This window comes from Vulpes vulpes, chromosome 12 (genome assembly GCF_048418805.1).
Source record: "Vulpes vulpes isolate BD-2025 chromosome 12, VulVul3, whole genome shotgun sequence".
NCBI lineage: Eukaryota > Metazoa > Chordata > Mammalia > Carnivora > Canidae > Vulpes > Vulpes vulpes.
In genome coordinates, this window is record NC_132791.1 from 92,901,753 (window position 1) to 92,928,353 (window position 26,601).

General features: G+C 37.4%; 1 protein-coding gene across 5 annotated transcripts; it reads left to right on the plus strand.

Moving 5' to 3' along the window:
- Nucleotides 1-832: 832 nt before the first annotated feature.
- Nucleotides 833-26,533, plus strand: SLC35B3 (solute carrier family 35 member B3). 5 transcript variants are annotated; one of them, XM_025999384.2, is made up of 12 exons: nucleotides 833-960; nucleotides 3,474-3,605; nucleotides 5,322-5,457; nucleotides 7,169-7,462; nucleotides 9,682-9,803; nucleotides 13,336-13,490; nucleotides 14,727-14,834; nucleotides 19,030-19,127; nucleotides 21,330-21,422; nucleotides 21,836-21,947; nucleotides 24,543-24,612; nucleotides 25,912-26,533. In XM_025999384.2, exons 4-12 carry the CDS (start codon nucleotides 7,262-7,264, stop codon nucleotides 26,060-26,062), a joined length of 1,110 nt encoding a protein of 369 aa, XP_025855169.1. In that variant the 5' UTR covers nucleotides 833-960; nucleotides 3,474-3,605; nucleotides 5,322-5,457; nucleotides 7,169-7,261; the 3' UTR covers nucleotides 26,063-26,533. The 5 variants fall into 5 exon arrangements, with proteins under 5 accessions (XP_025855169.1, XP_025855170.1, XP_072585263.1 ...); XM_025999385.2 differs by lacking the exon at nucleotides 3,474-3,605 and having other exon boundaries at nucleotides 835-960; XM_072729162.1 differs by lacking the exon at nucleotides 5,322-5,457 and having other exon boundaries at nucleotides 844-960.
- The last annotated feature ends 68 nt before the right edge of the window (nucleotides 26,534-26,601 follow it).

Consider the following 26,601-nt stretch of genomic DNA (forward strand, 5'->3'; position numbering starts at 1 on the left):
ATCCAGTTCGTCCCCTTCTGGGTATCCAAACCACATACTCAAAAAATAGTCTGGCTTCCTTACAGTAAATCTGGGCCTTCCGGGTCATTTTATTTTACCTAAAATTATCTCTTATCCCATCTCGGTGTTTATGTCATTGCATCTCAGTGCAGACCTAGCCCTATATGCAGGATGCGTGCTTAGTTGTGACAACTGGTAGAGCTACGGGGTTTACATTCCGAGCAGTAAGAGGCACCGTCCAAACAATGCCAGCCACCTTGGTGCCACGTGGCAAGGTGAGGTTGCTGTAGCTACGGGGTGAATTGTAACGTCAGAAGCAACCCAGGTGCGCCCACCTGGACACCTTCAGCAGAAAGCAGGTGCAAGTCAGGCAAGCGCATCAAAACGGAGACAGGTAAGGGTGACTACGCCCGTCTCGTTTGGACCAAGAAGAGGGAAGACGGAACTCCAGGGTTTCTAAATCCAGGTTCAACATTCTCCACTAGGCTTCTTTCCCAAATTTCAAATTTCAGATTTCCGCGCAGGGCTCGTGGTCTCTGGCACGGCGGTCTACGGGGGGGTGAGGCACAGGCAGCGCCAGCCGCAGCACCGGGGAGGCTGCAGAGGCTCCCAGCCCCGCAACAGGCGAGCGCCGATCGTCGGATGAGAACGCTCGACCGGATCGGCGCTCCCCGCTCCCGAGCGCGGAAGGGCGGCCCTCGCGCCGCCAGGCCCACTACGCTCCCGCCGCCTTTCGGAGAGCACGGAGCATGCGCGAGGGCTGACCGCGCCCCGCCCCGCCCCGCCCCGCCCCGCCCCCCGAGGGCCCAGGCCGCCCAGGGGGCGGGGCGGCGCAACCGCGCACGCGCGTGGAGACACGTAGGCGGAAGTGGCGCGCGGGCGCCGGCGATGCGAGCCCCCTGCGAGGAGGCGGCGACCGCGGTGGAAAGCGCAGGAGTAGGCGGAGAGGAGAAGAAGGAGGTGATGGCGACGGACCCGGGAGGGGGAGACGCTCCGTCGGGCTGGCGCCACTCGGGCTGCGGTCACCGTTTCGGGTGACGGCCGGCCCTGGAGTGGACGTGTCCCCCCTCCCCTCCGACCCTTCGCCGCGTGTGGGGCCCGACCCCCCCCCTCCTCCCGGAGAATCTTGGCACAGTTTATCCTCCTCTCCGAGGAGCGTGCGGGGTCGGGATGGAGAGCCCGGTGACTGCCTTCGTTACAGGGCGGAAACCTGCGGGCTCGGCTCTGGGGAGCAGTCCCGGCGCCTCCCCGCCCTCTCCCCGCCCTGCGGCTGGCTGGCACTGCCCAGGCCCTGTCTGTGGGCTCAGCCCTCCGGGAGGGCCTTGTAGGCTCATCGCCAGGGGAACCGGAGAACCGCCCGTGGCCTGGGCTCCCAAGACTGCATCTGGGAGCTACTTCCGGGTTCTGTGCTAGCTGGGGGGACTTGGGGTCATCTGCTGGCCGCGTGATTTGTAGCGCAAGGTGCTCGTTCTTGCAAGGTGCTGGTTCTTGCCAGGTGCTCGTTCTTGCCAGGTGCTGGTTCTTGCCAGGTGCTGGTTCTTGCAAGGTGCTGCTTCTTGCAAGGTGCTCGTTCTTGCCAGGTGGTGGTTCTTGCCAGGTGCTCGTTCTTGCCAGGTGCTCGTTCTTGCAAGGTGCTCGTTCTTGCAAAGTGCTCGTTCTTGCCAGGTGCTGGTTCTTGCAAGGTACTCGTTCTTGCCAGGTAGTGGTTCTTGCAAGGTGCTCGTTCTTGCCAGATTCTGGTTCTTGCAAGGTGCTAGTTCTTGCAAGGTGCTCGTTCTTGCCAGGTGCTCGTTCTTGCCAGGTGCTGGTTCTTGCAAGATGCTCGTTCTTGCCAGGTGCTCGTTCTTGCAAGGTGCTCGTTCTTGCCAGGTGCTGGTTCTTGCAAGATGCTCGTTCTTGCCAGGTGCTGGTTCTTGCAAGATGCTCGTTCTTGCCAGTTGCTTGTTCTTGCCAGTTGCTTGTTCTTGCCAGGTGCTCGTTCTTGCCAGGTGCTGGTTTTTGCCAGGTGCTCGTTCTTGCAAGGTGCTCGTTCTTGCCAGGTGCTGGTTCTTGCAAGATGCTCGTTCTTGCCAGGTGCTGGTTCTTGCCAGGTGCTCGTTCTTGCCAGGTGCTGGTTCTTGCCATGTGCTCGTTCTTGCAAGATGCTCGTTCTTGCCAGGTGCTGGTTCTTGCAAGGTGCTGGTTCTTGCCAGGTGCTGGTTCTTGCCAGGTGCTCGTTCTTGCCAGGTTATTACGTCTATCACCTAAACTTCCCCTAGACGTCATGCAGATCCTCCAGTTTCTGCAGCTTAAATTTCTCCCCCCACCACCACCTTATTTTTCTTTTAAAGAAACACTGAAAGAAAGTGGAATGCTTGCTTTGCTTTGCTAACGGAGGGCTTTGGTTTTTGGTTTTTGTTTTTTTAGCGTTGGTTGGGTATCTGCATTTCTTCTATGGTAGGATCTCAGAAGTTGAGAATCAGTTTTTGGATTCATGCTTTCCTGAGTGGATTGGGATAGTTTGGGACTTTGAAGAGAGAGTTGGGGCAGCATCTGAAAACGATTTAGACAAAGTGTTATTTGTACTTAATCTCTTAATACTGTATCAAATCCTAAATTTAGATTTATCCCTTGGGAAAAAAAATAGACCGTCAAAAATTAGCTCCCTGTTTCTTGAGCCTTGTGTAATTAAGTGTGTACGAAGAAATGAGACCGAAATCTTGTTTTCCGTTGTTTTATACTCATAACCCCCATAGGTCCCAGTGAATATTTAGAGTCCACTTCATATATAGTGTGGCAAGATCATTTGTGACCTTGAGTGTGACAAAATTACAGAATCAAATCTGTTCGGGTCATTTGCACTATAATGACAAAACTGCCTCATACGCTACCCTTTCCTAGTGGGAGACTCTTCTAAAGGTTGGAAAAACCTAGATTAAGAAATCAACTGAAATGATTTTTGACTTAAGTAGGTCATTTTAAATCAGTGCTATCACCAGTTATTTGACTTCTAAATATCAGTATGTGCTAGAAATCCTGCCTTTTAATTCCGTTTTAGCAGCTATTTGGTACCACCAAGTAGTGTTAAGTCTCTGTCTTTTCTTTAGGAAGAGACCTCAGGCAGTGATTCACACCTGTGGGTTTTTTGTTCCGAGTTTCAAGGGTTACTGTGAGCTTCTAAAGCAAAGCAAAATATTGATCCTTTGATTTGATTTGATTTTTCCTGTAACAAAAGGACACTGGCCTAGTTTCTTTAGATGTTGATTAGTAACCGTCATTAATGTCTGAAATGGAAGGCATATGGCAAACATTTAGGATCACAGTTACTGGGTATCAGAGTTTACAGTATCTTCCTTCATCAGTCACATGATCTGACCAGTGATGTTCTCATTAATAAAAGTGCATCCTAAATGCACGGCCTTGCAGGGCAGATTATCTGGTGCTGGTACATCAAGTAAGCAAAGGAAATGAATTTATTTCCATGTTCATTTCAGATGCTTTGTGGGAAATTTCAGTGGCGATGTCAATATTTTGGCACAGATGTCCAAGAAGTGACAGTGCTGGAGGGATTTAACTCTACATGTCCATGTCCGGCACAGAACTGCGGCTCCTAAGATTGCCAATAGGTGTGTTAAAAGCAGCAAATGGTCGGCAAGGAGCAGAATCCTGTTGATTAAAACGGTGCTTACTAAAGTGCAATAGAGTCCTTCGTTTCCTATTTCACTATGTGCAGAAACAGTGAAAATGATTTGGTCTCTTCCCTGAAGGATTTCATAAGCTTGTGAGAGAAGCAGACCTAAAAAAAAAGTTACGCCGTTATGACCTAGGTATTTGTAAAAATATCTGTAAAGTGCTAGGAGAGTCCTGAGAATCAACCAGCTTATAATGTATAGGACTTTAATCAGAAGTGCAGCATACTGAGCATTCATGTTGAGCAGCGTGAAAGGGATCAGAAAGGGAAGAAGAGATTAAACAGGCTAATCTAGTGATCTACACAAGAGAAAACAGCTACTAATGGTAGGGTCAGAAACAGATTCTCGGTATAGTTATGGATGTAGAGTCATCAGGAACCTTGGCAAAACATAGAATGTGGAGAAAAGGAAAGGATCTAATAAAATGCCAGTAAATGAGATTGGGAATATAGGAAGAGCAGGTTTGTTTGGAGGAGAACATAATGAGTTCACTTATGGACACTTAAAATGAGGTTTCAGTGAAAATCATGAGTAGAAATGCTTTTGAAGAAGCCTTTGGAAATAGAGGTCTGGATCCCAGAAGAGAAGTCTGGTTGGAAATCCAGATTAATATTTCTAGCTGCACATCAAAAGGGTGATGAATCCGTGTCAGCAGACCATGTCACACTAGCAAGTTCTAAAAGTTAAAGGACGGCCAACATTTGTGGTCTGTCTGACTGAATGCCAGGCACTTTTACATTTATTTCATGAAGTCCTAACAAAAATTCTATGCTAGGCACTTTTTTTTAACCCCCCTTTCAAAGATGTACAGCCTAACGTTCAAAAAGGTTAAGTAATTTGCCCAAGGCTTTTCAGCTAATCAGGAGCAAAGCTGGGTTTTAAAGTCAGATTTGTCAAAATCTAAAGCATAGGGAAAGCGCCATTCTGTACAGCTTTCTGATAACGATAGCTGTAATTTTATTGAGTCATTACAGTATGCCAGCCGTTTTGCTAAGTTAAAAACACCTCAGCAGAAGGTGATTGGGGGAGAAATTTTGGAAACAATAAAAACAGGAAAGAAGTCTTCTATTCTCTCCGCATAAACATATAATCATTATTTGTACATTCCCAACCTCTGTTTTCTATACGATATTTAGCATTGCTCATGAAGTTTGCCAGAGTACCTTTGAAAAATTGTATTCAGGTAGACAGCAAAGTGATTGCAAGGTGGGGTGTTGAGGGCATCCAGGGCAAGAGCCAGTTTATTTGGCTCATCTGAGTATTTCGGTGCAGAGTATGCTATAGATACCAAGGATGTAGCGACAAGTAAGATTTGAGTCTTGCCTTTCCAGTGTTCTTCTCTCCCAACTGTGGGGATTAAGGAGAGTATCACAAAAGAAGGAAAACTAAAGTTTATTTCAAATCCTGACCTAGAGGAAGAAGACATTAAGGCTGAAAGGCCATCATGAACATAAGGCAAGGGTGTTTAAAAGTCCATGGTGTATTTCGGGAATGCGATAGTAGTTCATTGTGGGCAGTTCAGGGCTTGATTGAAAGAGGTAGAGGGTGGAGAAGCTTACCTGGGGCCAGATTTATTTGAATAGTACTCTATAGCCATGCCTGCACACATGGAAAGTAGTTACTTGGGTTTTTGTTTCTTCTACATTCAAGATCATTTAAAGCATGATCTATAAAGAAAGTCAGATCTCAAGGGTATCCTGCAAGATGACTTAAAAAGTCTTAACTCAGAGATGACTGATTGAAGCAGTGTGGGAAGGAAGAACGATATATAAAGAAGAAGAAACAGGTAAAGGAATAGAAATACAGTAAAACTTTTTAAAATTATGCTTTTTTCTATTTAGAAATTTGGCAGGTGCTCTGTAAAAAAAAAAAAAAAAAAAAAAAAAAAAAATGTTCTTTGATGCCTGAGTATTGTTAGTTACAAGTTGCAGTCCGAACCTTGGTCTGAATTTAAATTACTGAGGATGGCCTCCTTAATCTCTGTAACCAGCAAAGGAGAAGTGATCATGAAGAAGTGACTAATTCTTGCCATTTTAAGCCCTCATGACAGTTTCTTTTAAAAAGATTTCCAAATCTGTCAAAAATATCCTTATCTATCCTCTTTCCTCAACTACTATAAATTTTAGTTCCCATTGGGATTGTAACAAACAGCCTTTTCTAGGAAGATAATTTTTTCATCATAAGTTTGTTCTTTAATTGTCATAATTTTTCACTCTCTCCTCAACTTTTACATGGAACTCATTCTTCGGTTTATATAAATCCGAAGAGAAACTGACAATCATATACGGAGCCCTCGTGATTTTTTTTTCACAGTCTTGACAGAAAATGTTTCCCAACTTTTTCTAATCCCAGAGGCTTCTTTATTTCTTTTTAATAAAACAGCTATATAGAGGTATAATTTTATACAAAAAAAAAACCGTACATGTATAACATACACAAATTTAATGAGTCTGGACATACACATGCACCTGTGATACCATCACCATAATGATCAAAGTAATGCACATTTGTCACTTCCAGAACCTTCCATATTTCCCCATTTGTGTGTGTGTGTGTGTGTTTGTGTTTAAGAATGTTTACCATGGTACCTACCTCTTAACAAATTTTTAAGTGCACACCACTGTGTTAACTGTGGGCACTATGTCATAGCAGGTCTCTGGAATTTACTTATCTTGTTTAACTGTAATTGGATATTCATTGAACAACAACTCCCCAAAAACTTTTTAAATTAAAATGAGGGCAGCCTGGGTGGCTCAGCGGTTTAGCGCCGCCTTCAGCCCAGGGTGTGATCCCAGAGACCCTCATCGGGCTCCCTTCATGGATCCTGTTTCTCCCTCTGCCTGTGTCTCTGCCTCTGCCTCTCTCTGTGTGTCTCATGAATAAATAAATACAATCTTTAATAAATAAATAAAAATTAATAATTTTCTCCAAAGAAAACTTTTTTTAACCTAAGAAATGCTGTTGCTAAAGCATATTATCCTTTCTATTATCTCGGATAAATCTAGGTTTTTTAAGTAACGTATACTTGTTTATTTTAAAACATCATTAGCAAATGCATTTTAGAATTGGCTTAATATTTAATGGAGTATCAGCTCTTTTCTGCAATCAAAGATTGACTTTAATGTTAAAGATGTTACTCAAACTTCATGGACTTTAGAAATTATATGCTTAATACATATAAAACCATAATAAAAACATACTTCTATGATGCAATAAACACTAAAAAAAAAAAAAAAGAAACACCAAGTTAGCTTTTGATTTTTGCTGTGGAAATGAGAATGGCACATATTTAGTGATGTATTGATCTTTATCAGGTGAAGATAAATTGGAGAGTAGACCTTGGTTTTGATTGCTTAGAAGCTTGAATATAGGAATTAATATATTAACATCCAGAGAGGATGACATTTACCTGTATAATTTTAAACTGTGATATGAAATATTTGGAGCATAGTATCTTATCCAAATGTTTTGCTTTAATTGCTTATTTCCTTCTTTAGGACTTGCCTCAGCAAGCACAAGAAACACTGAACAAAGGAGAGGAAACCAACAAAGATAATTTTAGAAGCACTGAATGCAGCAAAACAAGAACAATGGATCTCAAGTTCAACAACTCCAGGAAATACATTTCTATCACTGTCCCTCCCAAAACACAGACAATGTCACCACACATCAAGTCAATAGATGACATTGTAGTGCTTGGCATAAATCTCAGCAGATTTAACAAACTTACTCAGTTTTTCATATGTGTTGCTGGAGTTTTTGTATTTTACCTAATTTATGGATATTTACAGGTAAAAAAGTTATTTACAAGATGCTAATTATTTGTAACAATTGAGGTCAATATGGGCATTACTACTAGTTTTGTCCAAGATATTTTTCCTTACAGGATGCCACTTTATTCACATTTTTTTTAGTTTTTTACTATAGAAAATAGTTCTTAAAAGTCTGCTACTTTTAGCAGAGATCAAAATTTCATAGTTAAATATTTCAGATGGGGAGCAGCAAACAATCTTAAAAAAATTATGAAAAAATTGAAACATGTTAAACAATATAGGTAATGATTGCACCCATATGTTTCTAAAAGACAGTGATTCAAGTCTCCACTGGTATTTTAGAACATAATTCTCAAATAAATTGAATAATAGCACAAAAGCCATAATCTAGTCCATTGTTGATCCTTGGAGCTCAGTAATAAATGGTCCCTTTTGAAGAAGTCTATCAGGACACTTTATAGTTTTCCAGATGTCTTTAATCCTATACTATCTAAATTGTTCTTTTTATAAAGCACCTGTTGTGTTCTCATTCTTTTTTGGCTTCCTCTTCAAATCTAATTTTGTCAGAACCTTATTTTTCTGTGCAAAACACCTCTTCACCTGTGCAAAACATTTCTAACATTGCCACAATTTGTCTCCAATTTGTACTATGTTATGGGATAGTTATATACATTTGACAAGCAGCAAATTTCTGGCCTTCAAAGACATGGCTGGATGGGTGAGGAGCCATGCTAATATGAACACTGTTTGGATAGGGACTACTATTCCTAATGGTCAGTTCATTAGTATTTCAGCCATTACCAGCTCTGCTTTTTTATGCAGCTTTCTAATGTGAGAAAATCCATTATAATTCAAGAAATAGAAAGGGATGTGGTTTGTTGAAACACAGTTAATATTTCTGGTATTGTTTAGGATTAATCAGAATGTTCTTAAAAATTATTGTACTCTTTCCCATTGTCCTATAGAGATAAAATATAAAAGGAAGTGTAAGTAAAGAAAATGGTGGAATTGACTATTTCTTAGTTTGTAAAAATGCTATGAGGAGTATTAGTGTAAAACTAAAACATGAATTAAAAATCTTAATATTTATAGTAACTAATTTCCCCACTAGATGATGATACAAACATTCAGATATCACAATGAAGAACGATGAAAAATAGTAAATTTTGTTAAATACAGATTTCAGTTTCTTGTTGAGAAATTTTTTTATTCTTCAGAATACCATTATTACCAAATAATTTGGGTACAGTTAACCATTGTGAAGGAAAATGAATTAGAAATTTACCCTACAAATTTTATTAATCTTTTTCCGTTTAATGATCAGAGATTTTTAACTTGTAAGATATGCAAAGCTTTTAAAATTAAATAAATATTACTTTCACTTTGTGAAAACGGACATTGCTACTAACTCTTACATATAATAGCATGTTAAAATAAAGAAAATGGGGTTTTGTTAGCTGCATATATACAATATAGTGAAATCTATCTGAATGCTACCATATGTAATAAAGCTATTTTCATATTTTATAGTTTTTATGCCAGAAAAATCCTAAATATCTTTCAGATTTATTGCATATGAAATCTAAATTCAGGGAATTACACTATCCTAAATATACAAAATCTAGTTCAGAGTCTGTGGTGGGGGGAGTGATTTATTGTCTTACTTAAGTAAGACTTAACAAGTCTTCTTAGTGGCTTATTAACAGTTAATGGAATGTTGCTTCATGATAGAACATTATGTATTGACAAAGTAACCATTTCCTTTACAAGGAGAAATTTTGCATAATGTGTGGCACAAATATTCCCAAAAAATAATATTATTGGTTTCAACTGATTAAATTCCTATAGAAAAACAAGCGAGAGATAATAGACTCTTAATGAAATATATTTGTGATAAAGTAAATGAGTCCTTGAACCAGCTACCTTTCACATTGTTGGGGCAATTGTTAATTTTGGCATGTTAAAAAAAGAAAAGCCTGGGATAACTGCTTTATACTTATCCCTCCCTCCCTTTACTTTCTCACCTGTATATCTAGTATCAGGTCTTTGAAACGGCCTCCTGAACTTCTCTAATTTTACCTCTGAGAAGCCTTGTGATTTTAGTGTTTATTTTATGTATTATGTTTTGTTGTTGGGGGTGAGGCTTGAGTTCTTTTAAAATGTCGTGTTTATATGAATTTATTGTGAGAAAATTGGTCTGCCCTGGAACTTAACAGTACTCATGTATCTTTTGACAGGAATTAATATTTTCAATGGAGGGTTTTAAGTCCTATGGCTGGTACCTTACGTTAGTACAGTTTGCATTTTACTCCATATTTGGCCTAATAGAACTTCAGCTTATTCAGGACAAAAGGAGAAGGTATGTGGTTTTTATTTTTTTTGAGTGTTAAGTTCATTAGTAATAAATTTTTTGTTTTGCTCCTTGGAAACAGGGAGTGTATTATACATGAAATATATACATTTGCAATTAATAAAACATATCTAATGCCCCAAGGTTTTTATCAGTATAGCCAACTAATTAAAAAGTATTAAGTATATTTCCATTGTACACTGAGAAAAAGTAGTCTTGTAGTGTAATGTTACTAGAAAAATGTAGTTTAGGTTCAACTTACAGTAAATGTATCTTCTTGAAACAGGAGAAAGTACTCAGATTTACATACGTGTTCTTGTAAATTTAACTGAACTGCGTGTGATTACTGAAAGATTGACAGTGCTACTAAAAGATCAAAGTGGTGAAATGAACAATCAGTGCCACTTTTATAGCGGTTTTTTAAATGTACAGCTAATGTTTTGTTTCATGGGATATATTCCATTTAACATTGCCTTATGATGTCCAGTCACTGAGACTGCATGTTTAGACATCAGAAATTTCATAGCATGCCTTTTCATCAGAACCAAAGGAGTTTGACATTTGACTTGACTATCTAGATTTGAGAAAGATCTCAAAATATTTTTAAAGATCTATAGAACAATATGCAATGCAAACCTGATTATAAACAAGAGGAGGTTAGGAAATTGAATGTAACTTCTTGGTAATGTAAATGTGGTTATCCTGTCATATCAGACTCTAAGATGTGAATATTTCATGTATACACTATGCAGTTTAAATGTATCAAGGAGCTATAATACTAATATTCTGTCTTCATTGATAGAGGTGTTTAGTCTTTCCAAAAAAAAAAAATTAAATATATATTCACAGCTACTGTTTTTTCTTAAAAACTGTTTTTGAGATTTGTAACTCAAAGTAACTATAAAATTTTAAGTGTTTAAGTATTCCTTCATATTTCTAATTTTACCCCTCAACCTCTCTTTATTGCCAATAAATTATTATAGCAGTGATAGTAAAAAATGTTTGAATCTGAGGATAGCATCTGTATTATTTTCATGTTCTGAAACTGCAGTACTCAGCCATACAGGTGATAAGATACAAAGAATTAAATATATCTGTCAAGACTAATGTATAGGAAAGCATGATGATTCATTACCAGTTACAAACTGCTGGACCTCTGTTTCCAAAGTAAAAGAATCTAATGCTATCTTTGTAAAATGGAAAGTGACACAAAGATACACCCCCTTCAAAAAAGATACACTTCTAGGGGTGGCTAAGTCAGGTAAGCATCCGACTCTGGATCTCGGGTCAGAACTTGATCTCCGGGTCCTAAGTATTGGGATCCACGCTGAGCATGGAGCCTACTTTAAAAAAAAAAGGTAACACCTCTCTCTCATCTACGCTAATGAAATAGGGAATGGGCTTCCAGCCATGCTTATCCCAACCCTTAAATCAAATGACCATAACAGTTTTAAAGTTAAAATAATTTGTGTTTGATTTAAACAGAAATGAAGGAGTATAGGAGAAGAATTCACAGATGTATAATAAATATAATTATGAACTGAAACCTTTTCATTTCCAAAGCACATTAAAAACATTTTTAGAAAAAGCTATCAAAGGTATGTTACAGTGAAAATATGCTCAATCATATATTTCTGAATTTAAGTGGCACTGCTCTTTAGACCTTTAGACAGCCAAACTCTTGGCTTAGTTTTTTTTCTTTCTTTCTTTCTTTCTTTTTTCCTATGTTTATATGAATACCTACATACTTGAAAGAATAAAGGATTTGGAGTCAGAAAACATGTATTTGAGTCTTGGCACAGCTTCTAATTAATTCTCCTAAGACCTCAGGGGAGTTTCTTAAATTCTCTGACATTTGAGGATCAAATGTGGTAATGTGCAGGGAGCATATTGTAAGCCCTACCACCCTAAATACACTACTTGCTATTTTTTACCAAAGTTACTTTGAAACTGTGTTATATCTTTGGGTGAAGTTTTAAAAAAGGAGATATGTCAAATTGGTGTCAAAGGAGCTATTGAAAGTCACAATCACACACACACACACATACACACACACACACACCCTGCCTAAAGAAGTAAGAAATTGGCATGTTAAATAGAACGGGAAGATGATGAATCTAACCTCCTGGTCTCACCATTGAGCAAACACACCTCGAGGAGAACTGGGGTTTTCATGAGACTGTACAATAAGTTTCTCTCAGAGTTGTGACCCTCTGAATAGAGGTCTCCTGAATTTTAGGCTGGATTTCTTTCTAACCTGTGTTGTGCTATCTCCATCATCACCATTCCTTCTGATTTGTTTCTGATTTCAGTATTTTGTTTTTTGTTTTTTGTTTTTCTGGCCACAGTTTATCTCCGAGGGAATTTGATCAACCATGACTTCTGTCATTACTTGGAGGAGTAGTGCTGTCCTCCCCTGATGATACCTCACTGAGGGTTAAACCCCACAGACAGCATGTAAATCCGTGTTTGTGTACATTGGTGCATATGTGCATGCCACATTATTTCCACATGGACTTTAAATGTTGACTACTGTATTAGCAGTTGAGTAGGAACAGCCTCGAAATTGAAATATAAGTGGAAAAGATACATTTTAATTGAATTTTCCAGTAAATTATTTTGCCTTATATCTAGCCAAATAAAAAATATGGAAGAATTTTGTGGTCTTGATTTAAACAGGAACACAGATCCCTAAATGGAAGCTACTTCTAAGTATGCAGCATAATCTGATTATGTGAGTAGTACTTCATGTGTTAGTCACACCAGTGTACAAGATTATTTTAGGCCATTAAATATCTAGTCAAAGCGAGCATATGCTTGCAATAATAGCTCAAAATTCTGAAGATGCCAAATTAAAAACCCCTTTAGGAAATTCCAATAGGACCCAAAGTAGCGATTTGGGGTCATGAGGAGAGAATCAGGTTCTTCATCTTGAAGTTGATTATTGTAACATCTTATGGAATACAGGGTTAGAGTTGAATCTTAAAACAATGCGGTAATAAAAAGTGTATTTAGAGTTTTAAGCTACTCTGTTCTTTTTCTGGAAATAATCTGCTCAGGTTATTTTAGCAGAAGCGCTGAGTATATTTTTCCTAATGCTAGATGGGAACATTAGGCAACAGAACAACACTTTAGAAGTTGAAAATTAGTTAAGGTGCCTTTTGCCACAGTGGAGGTCAATATTGTTTAAAACTCAACTCTTTTTTTCTATATTTAGTAGAGATAGTTTTTGTATATATAGATAGAGCAGCTATTAAAAAAACTCTTACCAACATTTTCTATCAGTTAGAATCTTTAACTCTGGTACACCGTTTTTCCACACAGTTGACAGTTCTCATTTGTGATTAATTAAATAAGGGTAAATTGTTGTTTTTACCAACATTCTTTTATACAAGTGTGATAACTTCTAAAATAGTGCTTCTTCACCAATATTGCTAGAAATATTCAACAGAAACTAGACATTTGCACATTGTAAACACATTATCTTACAATAGTATGAATTGGGTCCCGAAATGAAGGTTTTAAAAATTGTCTTTTACAGAATACCAGGAAAAACCTACATGATAATAGCTTTTCTAACTGTGGGTACTATGGGGTTATCAAATACTTCCTTGGGCTACCTGAATTATCCTACCCAAGTCATCTTCAAGTGCTGCAAATTGATTCCTGTTATGCTAGGAGGAGTTTTTATTCAAGGTATAGTAATGATATATTTTCATACTGTTTGAAACTAATAGGATATGTTATGACATCTAGCATTAGGAAAAACATTAAACTCCAATTTCATTGAACATTCTCGGTCTTGGAACAATTCTGAGTGACATCTTATAAAAATAAGGTATTCTAAAATATACCCTACTATTCGAAATCAGTGATTCATACTTGAGAAAAATAAAAAGAGTATTTTGTTGTTTTTTTTTCTTTTAATCTGGAATCTACCACATTTCCAGAAATACCGCGTATTGAAGGCATAGCTCAGAAATACCTGGAAATCTCCCTTTTTCAATTCTTTCATTCTTCTGTTCCTGAGGACTCCTCCCTCTGCCTTCATTAAACAACTGGACAATTCTTGCAATGAAATAAAACTTGACCTGAGCAGAGCTGCCTTTTTTTTTTTTCCACCAACTCTTCTGGCTTGTTGGCTTTCTAGAGCCCCAACTAAGTTATAAGCTATGTGAAGTTAGGAGTGAAAGAGGAAGCAGTAATAGCAAATGGAACAAGTTTTTGTTGTAATTGTGTTTTGATAATGAAATGTCCCTGTATCACTGAAGTTCTTATATCGCCTAACTTCATTTTTGACATTCAGCGCCTTCTCACAAAAGCCCTTTGCAATGAAAGTATGTATGTCAGCTGCTTCACATACAATTTCAGGGTCACTGTTCATACAGGAAAAAGTAGAGACCAATCCCTATTAGAAACCACATGCATGTATATTTCCTTAGCGATCCTTAAGAAAAAGTCACACTACATGATTTTATTATTGAAATGTGGATATACTCCAACAGGTTAATTCTCACCAATCTAGGAGTTATCCAGTTATCGTAGTTGCAAACTTCAACAGTCATATAATCTGAATAATTGCTCTGGTTACTTTGAAAATATATAAGCTATAAGAAAATTCATACCTTCTATTATATGTGAGGTAAAGGAAGCACTCGTGTCCACAAACTTTAAATGTTCATATTTCCTCACTACCCTAATATATAAAGTAGGACTTTATATCTGACTTACAAGGACATGTTGGTGCTCATTGGTCATTTAATTCTCAAAAGCCCTTCTATGACTACTTCAGGCATTGATCTATGTGTTCTTCATATATTTTTGACTTTGGATATAAAAAGCACACCCTGCTCTACTTGGTTAGACACAGATCTAAAATTGTGCCAAGTGGCCATTTGTGTAATGAGGTTGGCTTACATTTATTTTACACAGGGAAACGTTATAATATTGCAGACGTGTCTGCTGCAGTATGTATGAGTCTTGGCCTGATATGGTTCACCCTGGCTGACAGCACGATTGCACCAAATTTCAACCTGACAGGTAAGGAAATTATTCATACCACTGGATTTTGCAGACATTTTGGTGCAACAATTTCATAGGGATTTCAAATGATGATATGACATCTGTGATTTCATATCTGACATAAAGCTTTCAGACTTTCCATATAAGACATAGTAAAAATAATTACAGTTGTGGAAATGTAAGAGTTGTTTTTAGTGCTCTTGTATTTTGACCTGACAAGAGGCTGTTCGGCCAGTCAAAATCATCTGTGATCGAGTACGTGATAAAGCAGTTTCTCATGGGCTGAGTTGGGAGTATGCATATGCATTATAAGAGAATCAAAGTAATTTTTTAATTTTTTTAAAAAAACTGAAATTGTATGTTTGTCATTGTGTTAGCTAAAGAGGAAAGTTATGCTGTATGTTAATATTGAACTGTGTACTCTAAATATAGTTAGAATCATAAAGTGCTTAAACTTTCCACTGTGAAGTTAGCCCACAGTGTGCCAGGTGGAGTTTTATAAATAAAATTTAGAACTTTCACAGGCAGAATAGGTATTATAGTACATTTAGATCTAAAGAAGAATAAATGTGTTCGAATATTGTTTTTATTCTAAATACCTTGAAGAGAAATTATTCTATATACAGTATTGTCATTCTTATACTGTTGAGTTTTATTCATAAGCTTATTATCATCCTATCTCCTAGACTGACAGAAACGGTATTTAAAATACCTAGATGTGGGCAGCCCAGGTGGCTCAGCGGTTTAGCTGTACTTCAGCCCAGGGTGTGATCCTAGAGACCTGGGATTGAGTCCCACGTCAGGCTCCCTGCATGGAGCCTGCTTCTCCCTCTGCCTGTGTTCCCCTCTCTCTCTCTCTCTCTCTCTCTCTCTCTCTCTCTCTCTCTCTCTCTGTGTGTGTGTGTGTGTGTGTGTGTGTGTGTTTCATGAATAAATAAAATCTTTAAAAAATAAAAATAAAATACCTAGATGTTTGGGGAGGGGGGACTCTTTGTGGCAGGAGGAGGAAAAGGTACAGGTGAAGATGATGTCACCCAAGGCTGCAGACTGCATCATGGAGAGTTCCTGTGGCCAGGCAGAAAACAGCGAAAAGCCCAATGCTGAGGATGTGGTGACTGTCATCAAGGGGAAGGCGGAGGAAGTAGAGCTTCTGGTGGAGAAGGTGGACATGATTATCAGTAACTGGATGGGCTACTGCCTCTTCTACAGGTCAGTGCTCAATGTGGTGCTCTATACCCCAGACAAGTGACTGGCACCTGGTGGCCTAATCTTTCCAGACTGAGCCACACTGTACGTGACAGCCATTAAAGACCAGCAGTACGAAGACAACAAGATCCACTGGTGGGAGAAAGTACATGGCTTTAACGTGTCTTGTGTCAGAGATGTGGCCATCAAGAAGCCCCTGGTGGATCCCAAGCAGCTGGTCACTGACACCTGCCTTATAAAGAAGGTGGACATCTAGACTGTCAAGGTGGGACACCTGACCTTCACTTCTCCCTTCTGCCTGCAAGTGAAGTGGAACACCCTGTGGCCTGCTTCAACATCCAAGTTCACTCACTGCTACAAAAGGATGGGCTCCTCCACCAGCCCCAAGTCCCTGTGCATACACTAGAAGCAGACAGTGTTCTACATGGGGGACTACCTAACAGTGAACACAGGCAAAAAGATCTTTGGCATCACTGATGTTTGGCTCAGTGCCAAGAATAATCACAACCTAGACTTCACCATCGACCTGGATTTCACGGGCCAGCTGTGTGAGTTTTCCTGCTCTACTCACTACCAGATGCACTGAGGTGGCACCTGGTTTCTCCCACCCCTGCTGGGCCAGCCCTGAATGGCTTCAGCGACGGTGATGTTCTTAGGCAGTTTTGGGATTTCCCCATTGTCTCTTCCCTCCCTCAGAAGGGGGTCTTGGGGGCATGGGCTGGGGAGGGCACACCTTGACTGTTTTTCATAAATTTACTGTATGGTTACATTTATGCCAGTAAATCCTCAGCTGGGGAAAAAAAAGAAAAAGAAAATAAAAAGAGGTATTCAGAGGAACTCTGAGAAACAGAGGAAACATTTTTAATTATTCATGAGAAAAAATATTACATAACAAAGACTCAAAATTTTTACTGGCTATTAGTTTGCTTTCTTTACTTACCTTGTTAACCAGCCTAAGTTAATGGATTAAATGTACAGTAGAGCTTTTTGCAGCAACCCTTTAACCAGAAGATTTGGGACTTATTCCATCTCTTTCAACTTTGATGGTTCACAGTACAAGTGATCATTACTTCAATGAGTCTTTCTCTGAGAAAGCAGGTTATAGTTACAGATGTGTCTGACATGGTTTAGATTTTTTTCAGCACTACTTCAAGTCAGCAACCCTAAAAGGAAGATTATATATGAAGACGACTGAGGCAATTGACTCTTTCACTTTTGAAAAAGCAGTTCTAGAGAAGGCACAGAACTTGCAGTCAGAGACCTGGCTTCAAATTCTGTTCAGATCACTTAAAATTATAACCATGGGTAAATTGCCAGACACTGTAATGCTTCCCCTTTAAAACAGAGATAATGATGATAGCTTGCCTCACACAAGGGCAGTGGGAGGACAGTTGACTGAGGTCATGGGCTAATGGATATGAAAGCTCATGCACATACAGGGCGCAAGGGTGATGATAATGATGGGATGAGGTGGTGTCACTGGTCCTGCAACTTCTCATGGTGCTGTAGTGCTAGCACATTCTGACTCCCATGGAGATGTTTGGTAAGAGAAGGAGAACCTAATACTTCATCATTAAGAATAATTGATGAGCACTTATCACAGTTCCTGATATAATGCAATATATTATCTAAAGGAGATTAGATTGACTATTAAGATAGTTAATAGTCATATTAGACACAGATATAATAGACAATAGACATAAATAAAACTTAGAATGTATGAAGTGAATATATTAGAATTTACTTATTCAGATAAATGTCTGCCTTTAAATATTCCCTTCAGGGTGCAATTCAGGTATTTTCACACCATTGTCATTGCTCAGAACATTTTTGGAATAGCCTGTTAGGAGCTAGGATACTATATTCAACAGCTTGTCTTTTTGTTTCAAGGACAGATTTGGCATTTGAAATAAGTAAAAAAGCATTCAGAATTAGTGGATAAAAATGTACGATTGGGTACTAATTACCACAAGGTTAGACGATCAAAAGGCAAATTGAAGAGTATGAAGACTTGAAAGTTCTCAAGTGCACACACACATGTATTTTTCTGTTCCTTGTGATTGCTTATACATTGTTTAAGAAAAATGCAAATGGGAAGCTTCCTTAAATTTGATCAGACTCCCAGAAGTAACTCAGGCTGCCTTTTATGTTTTCTGTAAAGCACCATGGTGGTGAGCAGTGCCTCAAACACTTGGAGTTAACAGCTTGCTCTCAGGTTGACATGCACATTTGCATGAGTGTTAATTTCCAGATTTGTTTATTGCCAATTGTACCTGTTATTATAACCTATTGTTATTAAGTAACAGTATTACTTAAATTGTTCAAAAACAATTTAAGAAGAGAATTGTTTCTGTTAATTGAAACAATTCGGTTGACTAGTCAATAAAATCACTATTAAGTATGGAAGAAACAACTGTAAAAAGAGCGGAATATCCTATAAGTGTGAAAGGATTCTGCTCCCCAACTGTTTGAGAAGTTCTTGTGTTTCCCATGTGCTTGTAAACAAAAACAACCAGGGAAGCATTAGCAGCGTGTGTTATGAGTATGGTTTATACAGAAGAGAGAGTGCAGAATTTTTGTTAGGACCCTTACTCAGAAGACTGGTTACTGCATGCATGTTTATGTGTCTTAATAACGTAGGTAATTAAAAAATGATTTTCGTCGGTCCTCAGTCCTGATAGAGGTCCTAAGAGTTTCTTCTGTATTTGTTTAATACAGTATTCCTTTGAAACATTTCATCTAACTTAAAAACAAAACTATTATTTGATATAATAGTGAAACAGTGTGACAACGTTAACATACTTCATTAGCATCAGCTATTTTTTTTTTTAACATCATATATGTGCCGATTAGAGCTGGTTGTGAATAAAAACCGTTAACTTCTACTGAGACAGTGTGATTTAAGATCTGCTTTTCATTTTTCAGCCCAATTAAATCTCTGGTGAATCTTGATTATCATTCACATGTTTAAATAAGGAGGTTATGTTTCTCTCATGCTTTCTTGAAGGGGTGATTCTTATTTCGCTGGCACTATGTGCAGATGCTGTCATTGGAAATGTCCAAGAGAAAGCTATGAAACTGCATAATGCTTCTAATTCAGAAATGGTAAGTACTCCTGTGCTTTTTCCTCGTAGCAGACAGACTCCAAAGTGGTGCTGTGCTTAATTTTATGAAATAGTTGTGGTAGTGAAGACTTGCATGGCATTTTTAAACTAGTTTGTCATCATTATTTTCATAAAAGTAATACATTCAAACATTATGAGAAACCAAAAGTAAATATACTACTACCCCTGCTAAGCATTTGATAATTTTTTTTTCTTATTTATAGTTTTTTATGTATTAAAAGAAATCCTTTGTTACATCACTTTTCTCCTCTCTTTGTATTTGGTATTATTTTTCATTTAGAAGTTTGTAATTTTATTGTAGTTTATCTTTTATCTTTTCCTTCATGGCTTCTGGCTACTTCTTATGATTGATAAGGGCTTTCCCAATTCTGAAGGTGTAAGAATTTTACCCATGTTTTTTATTCATTTTATGATTTCCTTTTTAATTAATTTTTTCTTTTCTTTTCTTTTTTCTTTTTTTTTTTTTTTTTTGTGAGAGAGAGAGAATGAGAGAAGGGACAGAGGGAGAGAGAGAGAATCTTAAGCTGGCTCTGTGCCCAGATCCCACAACCCTGATCATGACCTGAGCCAAAATTAGGAGTCGGACACTTAACTGACTGAGCCACCCAGGCACCCCTAATTAAATCTTTGATCCATCCAGAGCTTTAAAAAATTTTTCTTCCATATGTCTATCCATTTGTCCTAATATCATTTATTAAAAATCCACTTTTCCAGCTTAAATGCCTTCTTTATCATATCATATTCTAATGTAGGATTCAGAATTGTATTCTTTTGAATTTATTTCTGCACCAGAACCATATGATGAGTGCAGCTTTATCATACGTTTACCATCTGTCGGGACTAGGATCATTCCTTTTGTTTTTCAGAATATTACTACCAGTAGTTATTCTTGGGTGTTCTTATCCCCAAATAAACTAGAAAATCCTATTGTTACTGTGATTGGTATGGATTTGAATTATAAGTTAATTTAGGGAGAATGACACCTATACACTAGTCTTTCAGTCCAAGAATAAGGTATGACTTTTCTTTTATTCAAGAGGCTTTAAAGTGTCAGATTTAAAAAAAAAAAAAATTTCATATAAATCCAGCATATTTCTTACTGAACTTAATTGTTAGGGGTTTCATCTTTTTGCTGTTGTTAACTGGAGATAATGCCCTTTCTTTCATTATATTTCTTCCTGGTTGGTATTTGTATATAGGAAAGTTATTGTGTGTGTGTTTACGTTAATTTTATAGCCAACCCCTTGCTAGACAGCATACCAGAGTAAGGGTGTATAGGAATGGTCTTTCCAGTTACTTTGTCACCACAGTGGGCATCTTTAAGAAGTCTTCAATCTTGGTCAAAAGTTTTCTTGATCATTATCAGCATTCTTCCTAGATAAGGTAAAGATAAGAGAATTAAGGCAGTGGAAGTAGCTAGAAAGTTACTATACAATACAGTGGTTAAGAGCTGAGACTCTGGGCTAAGATCACATCATTTATATCCTAGCATTATGAGCTCTCTTATTGGGGGAAAGTGACTTACTATCTCTGATTTTTTAGTTTATCTGCAGATTGAGTGATCATTAAGAGTGTCTGACTCAAAGTCTGGTTGTGAGAAGTTAAGTGGGATAATTCACGTAGAGCATTTGTAGGACAGTACCCACCACTTCACAAGTGTGCAAGTGTGATGACAGTGCCCCTGCTTATTGTGCTTATGAGGAGTATAAGGAACTGGGATAGAAAGATTAGTAGGAAAACTGGGAAATCAAGCAATAGATATGCTATATCCTCCTTATTTTCATTATCTGTTAATATCTTTACAAACTTAATGTTTGGACTTCATGATGTTTAATAAATAACTTTAGAGTTGTTTTATGTATATTTTTGGAACTCCAAAATTCAAATGTGGTTCAAGTTCAGTAATCAAGCCTGGCAAAAAAATGAGTATTATGTAATTATATATGTGAAAGGATCAGTACTACTGTATTATGATGTACATAAAATAAGTTGTAAACTTATAAACAGGATCTAATCATCATCTCCAGAAAGCTAGGCCATATTGACACAGTGATGTAACTTAAAAAATGACTTGCTCTTCAGATTTAATTGAATAGATTAATTGAGTCATATATTGAAAATTCTTCATTTTCTGCCTTTGGTTTGATAGCATTTTTTTCCACTTTGTTTTTATCTACCGTAGGTTTTGTATTCATATTCAATTGGTTTTGTGTACATTTTATTGGGATTGACATGCACTAGTGGATTAGGCCCTGCAGTAACATTTTGTTCAAAGGTAAACACTAATCACATTTTTTAAAATAAACATCTTCCATTAAATAGTTCCCTCTGTATTTCTTTATATTTCTTGTTCAAAAAGATTCTATTTATGTAATTTGATAACTCGTTTAATGTATGCAGATCAGAAATTATTTCAGAAATGAAATTATTTATATTTAAATTTATTTTATCCTTGCTCTACCCTATAAGTTAATTTTTAAGCGATTCATAATGTAAAAGTTGGGGATTTTTAATTTCATCATTGTTTTTCCATTAAATCAGAACTAAATAAGAATCTTTGCTTGACTGCATTGTTGAATGGCTTATTATTGCTCAGGAAGTTGATTAAAATCTGTAGTTTTATTTCATTTGTAATACCTCAGGGTTTGTTTTGCATTTTCCTAACAGTCTTTTTTTTATATGTTGCAGAATCCAATTCAGACCTATGGTTATGCTTTCCTTTTTTCCCTCACTGGGTATTTTGGAATCTCCTTTGTTCTGGCTTTGATTAAAATTTTCGGTGCACTTCTTGCTGTAACAGGTAGGAATGATATACCTGCTTAGATTATTAAATAAGCATTTAAATTTTCTCTGATGTTCCTTTTCAAAAGATATGGGCAACATCTACTCTGCACTAAGGAAACTGTCAGACTTTATCTTTTTGGCCTATATTTCTTTAAAATTCTAAAGAAAATGATGTTTGCTCATAATTTTTTATTTGAAGGGTTTAATTTTAAAAATAAAATATATACATATATCTAAATATTAACTTTTAAATACATTAAAAGGACTTTTTATTAAAAAGTACCCTCGGAGAAGAAAATCCTGCTTTTATATACACTTTTAATTTATAACTGAAAAACCCCCATTTTGATGCACTTAAAGTATGGTAGGTATATTTTAAACAAAGCTTTTTGAACCTTTCATTTGTACACTTTCTAGAGCATTAACCAGATTAGTCTTTCAGCATTAACCAGATTAGTCTTTCTTGTCCCTAATAATTATCATGTACCTGCTTTATGCAGGAACTTTGCTTGGCACTTTAGAGGAGCGGTAGTTGTATTTGTTTGCTTTGGAGGAATCAGGAGAACAGATGAGGGGTTACAAGTGAGGCCAGTGAGGAGGATAGATGACTGTGTGTGCTAACCTTGTGTCATTTTCCAAGTGAATGGTCCAGATAAACAAATACTCTCAGCATCTCCCATATGGAGAGAGACCTGAGTGAGACCCAGGCCCAGCTCTGATGACCTGTGATCTGGAGAGTAATTCTGTCCTCTTCTCTGGGCTTCGTTTCTCTCTGGTAAAGAGACTGGTTTGGACTTGACCATGTCTATCAGAGATACGTAGGATTTACATCATAATGCATAAATGCTTTAGTCATTTACCTGATTTTAATATTTTGTAGTTTTAGGGGGATACTTATTTACTACAGAGTAAATTAAGCAAAAGAATAAATACTTCTCTTTATATAAAAATATACTTGATTTCTAATGGGTCTCTATATTTGTTCACATATGACTCCCTTTTTTGTTTATTTATTTACGACTCCTCTTTTTAAAGTTTACATAGCTAATGGTAAACAGAGGGCATGTAATTATAGATCAAGGCCTATCCATAATCTGTCAAGTCATCTCATGCTACCAAGAAAGATTGCAAATTCATATACTAAGCTCAAGTTCCAATTTTGCTTATAAAATAATAATTATTCAAAAAAGATTTGATAATAATTAATATGTATTGATTAAACCCTGTGATTGGTATAAAAAAATGTGAGATGCAGTTCTTGTTAGGTGCAGACAGGTTTATTTCTGTCTTGTGTAAAAGAAATTTAGCCATAATAATAATAGCCAGAATGCATATAACCCTTATTATGTACCAGGAGCCGTTTTACATACATTATTCATGTTGATCTCACAATAATCCCATAATGAAGTAGGTACTGTTATTGTTGCATTTTCCAAAGGGCAAACTGAGGCACAGGGAGGTGAAGTGACCTGTCCAGTAGTCAACCAGCTAGTCAGTTGCAGAATTAGGATTCCAAGTGAGGCAGTCTGGCTCCCAATGTGTGCTCTTAACCCACATGCTCTACTGCCTGCTGAGCTCATGTGGTGACTCCACGCTCATTAGGAAACCAGGTTCCTTCTGTCTTCTCTGCCATCTTCATCTTCATTTCAGCCAGTGGGATGGGAGATGATGAAGAACATACCTTTTCATGGAATCTTCCTAGAACATACCTTTCCTAGAAATAGAATTTCTGCTCACTTTTCATTGGCTCAAACCTCATCATATGACCAGACCTGACTGTAGGAAAGTCTGGAAGGCATGTCCAGGTATAAATAGGGGTCCCTTTACCAACAGACAAGGAAAAATAGATTTGGAGAATCAGGCTCTGATGATGCGTTTTCAAAACAAATTCTTCATTTGGAATTCATTTATTCATGCCTTGGATAATAAGTGTCAGGAGCCACAGAGTCCAGGAATATAGGATGAATAAGACAAGGAACTAAGAGACACAGTCGAGAGGGAGGGTAGCAACTGATAATGCAAAGTGGCAGAAGGCTACGATGGAGATATATGCCAAGGTGCTACCTCTACCTGCATGGGACAGGAAGGAGGGTTTCAAGCCTGACAGCAGATTTTAGGCTGCTTATAGTACTTGAAAGACAGGTAAAAGTTAATGCAGACGTGTAAAGAGGACTGTAAAGATTATTCATGGTCTTACCCAAGGATGACCGCTATTAAAATGTTAGTGTGTGCTTTAGCTTATTACTGCTTTTAAAGACTAACCCCTGCTCTCCCTAGCCGTAGCTTCCTTGGGAAAGCCTATCTTTCCTGCCAGACTAAGTGTCTCTAAGGGATGACCTGCCTCCCTAGTGTACTAGCATGGCCCTTTATCAAGTACTTATTACAGTTGTACTTTAACCGTATGGTTTAATGTGTATACTCCTACTAGACTGTAAACTCCATAGTAGCAGCAACAGTAACTTTCTGTTTGGTTTTTGTTTTCCATTGTTTTCTTGGTGTGTCACATAGATCTTGGCACATAGTAGGTTCTGTAAATATTTGTTGAAAATAATTTCCAAAATATTACCAAGATGGTAGGTACATTCTAAGCCAACCTTTTTTCTCCCTACAGTGACAACAGGAAGAAAAGCCATGACCATTGTACTTTCATTTATGTTCTTTGCTAAACCATTCACATTTCAGTAAGTACTTTTTAAATTCAACAAGTTTCTCTACTTGTAGATACCTGGCTTCACATTTACTCCTAAGCAGCCTTAATTTCCTTATAAAGTATCAGTTTCATCTGGAACCCTAGTTTATTGATGTATCTTCTGCTTCAAAATGTTATTATTTTGAAGAAATCATATTATAACCACAGTCCTAACGCCGTTGTGACCTGTTTCCAGTATAAATGAACGTGAGTGACATCTTAAGGGATTGCACCTTGCCCTGGTATATACTCACATATGTACAAAACCATATATATATAGTTTTTAAAGTTAAGTTTAACTCTACCTCAACAATGGAGTTGAGGTAGATAATTATTCTATATAAGTTTATTTAGTTTATGACTTATTATAAAGTATTTACTGTTTTCTTTTTTTTTTTTTAATTAATTTTTATTGGTGTTCAATTTACCAACATACAGAAAAACACCCAGTGCTCATCCCGTCAAGTGTCCACCTCAGTGCCCGTCACCCATTCCCCTCCAACACCCGCCCTCCTCCCCTTCCACCACCCTTAGTTCGTTTCCCCGAGTTAGGAGTCTTTATGTTCTGTCTCCCTTCCTGATATTTCCCAACATTTCTTTTCCCTTCCTTTATATTCCCTTTCACTATTATTTATATTCCCCAAATGAATGAGAACATACACTGTATTTACTGTTTTCTTGACTGTCTAGTGTGTGTTTGGAATCAGTATCATTTAAATTTATGCTGCTTGGTAATTAAGAAGGTTCAAACCTAGCAATTATCAATGTATAAGCTTAAAGATAACCACAAAATAAATTTCAGTTACTGTATTTTCTATAAATTAATTTCTCTTTCCCCATGTGCTAGGTATACATTATAGCAGTCTAGCCAATTCCCCTACTTTCTCAGGACGTGCTTCTTTTTATCTCTTTATACTCCACCCAACTGGGATAAAGAGTTGGACCGCCAGACTGGATTCCCAAGATGGCCATTGGCAGATTGACATATTCAGTGCTTTAAGTATACTCTTCAGACTGTTGATGTGGACTTGAATTTGCTATTATCTTCAAAATTCAGATGAACTACATTTAGCATTTTATCCAATCTCTCTGTATATACTTAACATAAGTGATATGGAATTCTATCTAATCTGATCTAAAAATACTGTTTTTTGTTTTAATGCTATTGTAGATTTCCAGTAGCAAAATTTTATGTTATTGCAGAATTACTGTGAACTCATCACCAAGTTCTGTGGTTAACAATAAACTGTTACCATGATATTAACACTCTTTTTCTTCTTTCTCCTCTTAGGTACGTGTGGTCTGGTTTGTTAGTTGTCCTCGGTATATTTCTCAATGTTTACAGCAAAAATATGGATAAAATAAGACTACCATCACTGTATGATCTGATAAACAAAACACTGGAAATGAGAAAGTCAAGGACGTTGGCACAAACTGTGTAGGGAGTGATTCGTCCTCTTTAAAATAGAATTCTAAGGGAACAATCATCAAATAATTAATTTTCCAAAGGGATTATTACAAAAACCAAAGGATCTGAAGGCATGCTATCCTTTTGTGGATAGGTCACCTGTGAAGTCAGCCTCTTCCTCAGAGCACTTGTTTAACTGTTTGACTTCTGAAGCAATCAAGAGAGCCACATTTGCCACACCTTAGAATAAAATGTCAGTGTGAAGGACTCATCTTAGCAGTCTGTTGAGAATTTCACTGGAAGTGGACCATGCTGCAAAACTAATTGAGTATCATTATGATATATCAAAGAAATTGATATAATAATATCAATTAATTGTTTTGTCTTCATTCCATTTTGTTGCTGTTATTTAAATGATTCTCTGTTATAAGAGTGAACAGATGATTTAAAGTCTAGAAAGAATTTCATTATAATAAAAATTATTCTGTGATTTTTTTTTAATAAATGTGTTGTTAGAATTTTGTTATGAAGAGGGAAGTGAAGGTTGGAGTAAGGCTTTAAACATTTAAACCA